The following is a 6,477-nucleotide window of genomic DNA, read 5'->3' on the forward strand; positions in this document are numbered from 1 at the left end:
ATGTCACCACTGCAACCATCCTCTGGCTCCCTCCCTCCCTTTCCTAGTGCAGTAGAAGGCTAACAGGAGCGCGCATCCCAGCCCTGTTGGCTCCTCCAGCGTGAAAAGCCTGAGGTCAAGACACCGGCAAGCCCTTGCGTCCCACCAGAGCATGGAGGCAGAGAGCCACGGGCCAGCCGCCCCGCACGACCAAGCAATTGACCGTGGTGTGGGGTCCTCTGGGAAGGAGCCAGCCTCCACAGCTGCAGCCCGCAGGGCTCCAAATCAGAGTCCGCATTTTTCTGAGTTATCTCATCCTCTCTGCTAACTTGTATTTTACGACACTACAGGTTTACAGGCAATATTGTAAAACCAGGGAAAGTATTGGATTTTTTTTTTTTCCTTCGTTCTCCCCTATTACAAACCTGAGATTCTGGAACGTGATTCTGGGCCAAGTGTAAATTCCATTTCAAAGCAGCAGAAAACACAGTGACCTCCTTATACCTTTGCCATGACAAAGCACCAAGTTTCAGCAACGTGCATCTCATTCACCAGACCTCTGCAAATCACTCAGGATAATCTCCTTATTCTCTCCACTTCACTGTTGCATTCACCCAGTCTCCTCTGTGCCATAGTGGCAACTTCTTGCCCCAGATCTAGGGCACAGACCTTCAAGGATGAAGAAACATCATGCTGCCGTCACCCCACTGCTGTTCACCAGATGGCATCATTTCTAATCCATTTTGGCCTTCACCTTAGGAACCTCTAGAAATATTTGCCATCAAAAAGAATCCTCTAAGGAAAAAGAGGTGCCCAACCGTGCACCGAACCCTCACTTGCACTGCCTCCCACCACCCAGTTGGTACAACTGCTTTGCTCATGTGCCAACAGAGTGGGAATTTCCTTCAATGTGATCTACTGCTGGTCTCCGTCTTTCATCTCCATTGTAGACCAGAAAGCATCTCCTCCCCCGTGCTTGGAATACATCCACCTTTGCTCCCGTTTAGTGAAAGAAAAGCCCCAATTTCCAATGGATGTGCTCGGGCAACAAGAAATGCAGGTCTGCAGGAGCTCTGATTGCTGCGAAAACATCTGAAATGAACACCTGATACAGAGTTTCAAAAGCTTCAAGAATACCATGGAAAACATGATCAGACTTGGTAACACTTGAGGTCTTTGTTGTCTTGGGCTCTACTGGAGCCCACAAAGCAACACCTAATAATGAACAAGACTGATAAAATTAATGGGTGAATCTGTGCAACTCACCTTTCCTCACTGAGGGCTGGAGGTTCAGATGTCTCATGGCCAAGTGAAATCAGTTTGGTGGGCCTCCACTTAGCTTCTCCTACATGCAAATCATGGAACCACTGCCCAATTTACTATCACCATTTGCAACCCTCTGCTGAGGAAAATCAAAGACTCAAACTGCAGAACATGCTGCTGAAAACAAGAGAAGCACGAGTAGAGCTGAAGGCTGGAAGACTGAAGAACATACAGCTCAGAGCCATGAGATCATCCCTTCCTACTTACTGCATTTATTCAAAAAGCAACGTATTCAGAACAACTCTAGATGCCAATACTTATGAGTTCTCATGACTTCTCATGCATCACAGGCACATATGCGTTGAAACTTCATTACCGTTCTGTAGCAGTAGCATTCTGAAATAACTGTGGGCAAATTTAACTAGCCTGCCTCTGCAGTGCCAGGGCACAGCTTATCATCCTTACCACGCCAGGCAAAGCTCATTGCTCCCATCCGAGCACGTCTGCACCACTTTTCTATCCTCTTCTGTGTTCACCTGGATGTATGTGATGGTTTTTGGTTAGCTCCTATCATTCAAATCCTAATGGAAAATAAGCTGGAGAAGGATGTTTAAGCAGCAGGCGCTGGGGCAAGGCCACTGAAGTCACACTGGTGAGAGCACAGATGAAGAACTAACCTCTAGTTTGACTAAGCGATCTACACGTACATTTTCAAACACTTGGGTTAGTTTAACACCCATAGGACTGGTAGAAATGGAGAGAGAGGAGAAAGCCACAAGTACTCTGCTTTCAGCGAGTTTCAGGGTTTGTCTTCCTCTTTCTTTTGCTATGCCTATAATTCCCCTTTGCTGCTAAGGTGGAAAGAAAGCACAGCCTTCGATTTTAACATCCCATTACCTGCATTTCTGTGCTGGCTCAAGTTTAGACGGAGCAAACCTGCCAGCTGGACCAAGGCCAGAGGGAAGAAAAAAAAGTTTCAAGTGCAAAGAACCAATTTATCAGGAACAAATCTTAACAACCAAAAGACACACTTCTGCTGGTGGATTCTATTCATGTGCGTAATAAAAACCCCGGTACAAGGTAACCTAACAAAATACTCTTTAGTGGCTATCTGAAGTATCTTGGGGTAGATAATCTTCAACCGCCAGTCTACATTTCACGTTTTCTGGATAAATTTGGTGCCTGTGAGGACAAGGAATGCTGACACTGAATAGCCAAGGACTGTGCAGAGAACATCATCTTTCACTTGGCTCCGAAAGTATTTGAGCCCGACCCACAGCCTCTGGCTTCTCCAAGACTCCACACGCCAGGCCAGCAAATCTCACGTGTGCTCCAAATATAGCCCCCTCCCCCAGCAGCGGCTGCAATACAGGCTTTGCCCTGCCCCAAGCACTGCTCTCAAACCCACCCTTTCCTATCACCCTACGCATCCTTGCTGGACCTCCAAAAGCGAAAAGGTGACGAACAAGACTTTGTCAGAGGTTTTGTGGTGGTTTCAGAGGAGGAAAATAGGCGAGGAGCTGCTCCTGGTGGCTCGCCATCCCTGCGGGACGGACTGCAGTCACACGTACAAGTCACATGTGCCCGGACAATGCAGTAAGGCACGCAACAACAGACTAGTTTGCAGAGCATGGCATTGCTGTCAGCTCAACCCCCCTACAAAAAAAAAAAAAAAAAAAACCTTTGCAGTGAGGAAGCAAACCAAAATACATGAGTCTCAAAAAACACAGACCTTGGAGTTAAAGTGTCAAACAGTACTGCTCGCGTGCACGAGCCTCAAAGCCCTCTTTAGAGCCTCCGGGCTGCTGAGGCCTGGGACGCACCAAGCCAAGGAGCCCAGCATGGAAGCAATGTCCTTCTACAAAAGCAGCACATAAGCTCCAGTTTTGCCCAAAGAACATACAGAGCAAACACCAAGACTCTATAAAGTCGCCACTGTCCTTTTGCTTACCTGGACGACTGGGTATTGGTAATCCATACAATACACACCATACATAGCCAAAGATCCTCCAGCTAAAGGCCAAATGGACACAGGACTGGAAGCTTCAAACCCGAGTCTCCGTCTTTCAGCCTTGTGGGAAGGACTCTGGCAGCCCTGCGCAGTGTTTGGCTCGGGCCTCTGGGGCCACTCAGGTTGACACTAGCTCAGCTGAAAATAAAAAGGAGCTGCCTGGCTCGGCTCCGCTCAGCCCCTCTCTTCTGGGATCCAGCAAGGCAGCGCTCAACCATAGGCAGCAGAGGCTCCTAAAATTAGAAATCCCCTACTGAAAACGGCCCTGCAAGCCTCGACTGAGGAGTGTCCTGCAACTCCCAGGCAGCAAACAGAGCGACTGCTGGGAAGAGGGGGACACAGGAGCTTCGCAGCCACCACCGCCAGGGATGGGAGGAAGCAAACAGCATTTAGGATCTGAAAAGAGCATATGTTCTGGGCTCTAGGTGCGTCAGAGGGAACACTCCCAATCCAGGACAGGGAAAAACATATGGGACTGTTCCTCCCCCACCCCCATACCCTTCTTGCTGTCCTCAGCAGGGACAGGTGCTAGGATTAGCATAGTAAAACCCTTTGGTGTCGGGGAGGGAGGCAGTGGGGAGAAGCCACATTGATATCTCACGCTGAAGGGATCTCTTTCACGAGGGAGTATGCGCCCATATCGTTTAACGCCTCTCCCTCCCTCCACACTTGAGGCAGGCAGGGACAGCTGCCGGAACTGGGGCTGGCGGGGGGAGCTGGGCCCAGGGATGGCCCCCACCACCCCAGCCTTGGGCCAGCGGGTTGCCCCCCTCAGCTGTTCCAGTCGAACTGGGGGTGGGGGGATTAACTCTTCCACAGGGAACTGCGAGCAGCGGGGAGAAGGGGGCAAGGCTGGGCAGGGCCAGTTGTTGTGCCCGTTTTAGGAAGGCTGTCCCTCCCCGTTCCCAGGGAGGAATCCACTCCCTGACTGACGGGGACAGATGGGGAGCTGCCCGGACAGAGGCCGGCAGGCTCACCCCGTCGGCCCTGCGTGCTGGATGCCTTACCAGACACCTGAGTGCCCGCTGCTGATTCTTAGAAGACACACCGCGGCTGGGGGGCGCCGGGGGGGCCCGACCTCCCATAGCAAATCGCATGAGGTTTCACCCATCGCTACGCCAAACCGCACCAGGTCGACACTGGCTCAAACCCACGCTCCCAAAGAGTTGACAGCCCAAAACCACAAACGATTCCCACCGTCCTCCAAAGGAGAGCAGTGATAAAACCCCTCCCTCCGAAGCTTCAAAAATGAGGATGTTACAGTGATCAAACCCAAGAAGGGGTATCCAAATTTATCCCGCCTCCATTTTAAATGCATACGGTGGGGTTTTTTTGCATTTCTGATCTTTAGCTGTTCTGTAGTGCTGCTGTGCACCACTAAACAGCTACCTCAGCCTAGCTCTGGGGTAGCTGCCTTTCCATCATTACTGATAATTTCCTCCCCCTCAGAAGGAGTTAAACTTAAGATTTCCCCCCCCCCAAGAGGTTAAATACATGGATCATTATCTAGCACAATCTGCATGCAGGGCACTTTGTAATTTAGTTAAGGGGTGCCTAACCTGCAGCCCTCTGAACCACCCAGCCCTGCAGGACAGCTCTTGGCTCATCCTCTGCTCCCACTGCCCTTTCCTTCTGAGACGCCTCGGAAAAGGACAGCTATGAGCTGGGTGAGTGGTTACGGCAGCTGCCGCCCACTCTCATCATCTTTCCTAGGGCAACAGGGCCGCTTCTTCCTCACAAAAAGAGCATGGCCAATTTGGGGAGTATAAAGCATGACATTTTCTACTTCCAAAAAAAAAAAAACAACCCACAAAACTTTCCTATAGCCATTGTTTCTGTGTGAAGATTTGCACAGAGAGAGAAATTAATTGCCCATAAATGGGAAAGCAGCTATGCTTCTAGAGCTCTTCACTGGGGAAAAAGGATGAAGCTCTCACAATGGACTTTCATCTTGTTCTGCCTTTGACTAGTTTATTTTGCCCCAGACCCAGACCAGCTTTCTGGAGCTCACATCGTGCCTCCTCCGCTTCACCTTCAGAGGGTTGTCTGGCCGCCTCTCAGCACTCTCCCTGCAAGCCCTGCTTTGGGGCACAGATAGTATCTGGTTTCCTCTGAACGGCCAATACTTTTTTTTTCCTTCTCCCTTCTGTAACTACACGTTCAATAGGTGCCTGCCCTTCATTCTTTTGCATAGCTCGTTACTATGCACTCAGGCAATTTAGTATCTCCAATAACATCTTTTTATGAAAAGACATCAATTTATAAAAACCCGAAGTCTTTTCCACAGCCTGTTTTTGCTACTCCATATTACTGCCCCAGGTTTTAAAACCAAATCCTTAACTAAGTTAAAAACCTTACATTTATTTCACAATTCAATTCTTGTCATTTCCAACCAGGCCTCAGGGGAAAAAAACGTTTCCAAATCCTAGTGCAGATATCTTACTATCTATAAATAACCATCAAATGGGCAAAACAAAACAAGGAGGGGGAGCAGGGAGCACTACCTAAGCTCCTCTCTTGTTTTAACTACAGATTCACACAGAACTGCCACGCTTTAAAGTTTTTGATGCAGATTGAAGTACTCTGCCTTAACCAGCATTAAGATACTCGGGTGACACTTCAGTAACAAAGCATCGCGCCTCCTGTGTCCCACAGAAAATTAAGTGACAAAAGCTACTTTTAAACTTGTAGTGCCAAGATGGATACAGCAGGACTTTATTTACCAGTAATAAACTACTGAATTTTCTGCAAGGCTGTCCATAATGGCTGGTTTACTACTGCACATTGAATTGCAACAAATATTAGTCAAATATAAGATGGCGCTGCGCTCCATAATTTTATTTTGAGATAAAGGCCCAACTACATTACCATATAACCTGCTATGCACATCCATTTCCAGTAACACAAGTTAGTTAACTGTTATAAAATCATAGCCTTGTTCCTGCAAATGCTTACACATATGAGTAATTTTAAAATTACATAAATATTAATACTGGAAAAGACCTCCTGACACACAGAATGAGATCAATTGCTATCATACAACATCATCTAATCTTTTCATAAAATTTATCAGGCTACATCGTATAACTGGGTTTTGCAGCTACGCTACCCCGGCCAAAAGGCTGCTCTAGAACATCACTCCCCAGCAGCTGGGATCTGTGTTCATCTCCAGCTTAACGTTATTCCTGAGCAATTCCTGTTTGTTCTTTGTTCATGTGCCAGTC

At 48.3% G+C, this 6,477-nt stretch overlaps 1 protein-coding gene across 16 annotated transcripts in view; it reads right to left on the reverse strand.

Annotated features, from left to right (window-relative positions):
• Nucleotides 1–6,477, reverse strand: part of RBFOX2 (RNA binding protein, fox-1 homolog (C. elegans) 2) — a 139,972-nt gene that overhangs the window by 91,393 nt on the left and 42,102 nt on the right. For 5 of the 16 annotated variants that reach the window (XR_663972.1, XR_663974.1, XR_663973.1 and 2 more), the window contains exon 1: nt 3,194–3,573. The exons of 3 other annotated variants lie outside the window; for them this stretch is intronic. Coding sequence is in view for 10 of the 13 variants with exons in the window: in XM_009332611.1 (XP_009330886.1) it covers nt 3,194–3,238 (45 nt within the window). In the remaining 3 variants the exon portion in view is untranslated. Of the gene's footprint in view, nt 1–3,193; nt 3,577–6,477 lie in introns of those variants that run through there. 8 more of the 16 variants (XM_009332605.1, XM_009332596.1, XM_009332609.1 and 5 more) reach the window with 6 other exon arrangements.

The sequence above is a fragment of the Pygoscelis adeliae genome, unplaced genomic scaffold (assembly GCF_000699105.1).
Source record: "Pygoscelis adeliae isolate BGI_AS28 unplaced genomic scaffold, ASM69910v1 Scaffold399, whole genome shotgun sequence".
Classification (NCBI taxonomy): domain Eukaryota; kingdom Metazoa; phylum Chordata; class Aves; order Sphenisciformes; family Spheniscidae; genus Pygoscelis; species Pygoscelis adeliae.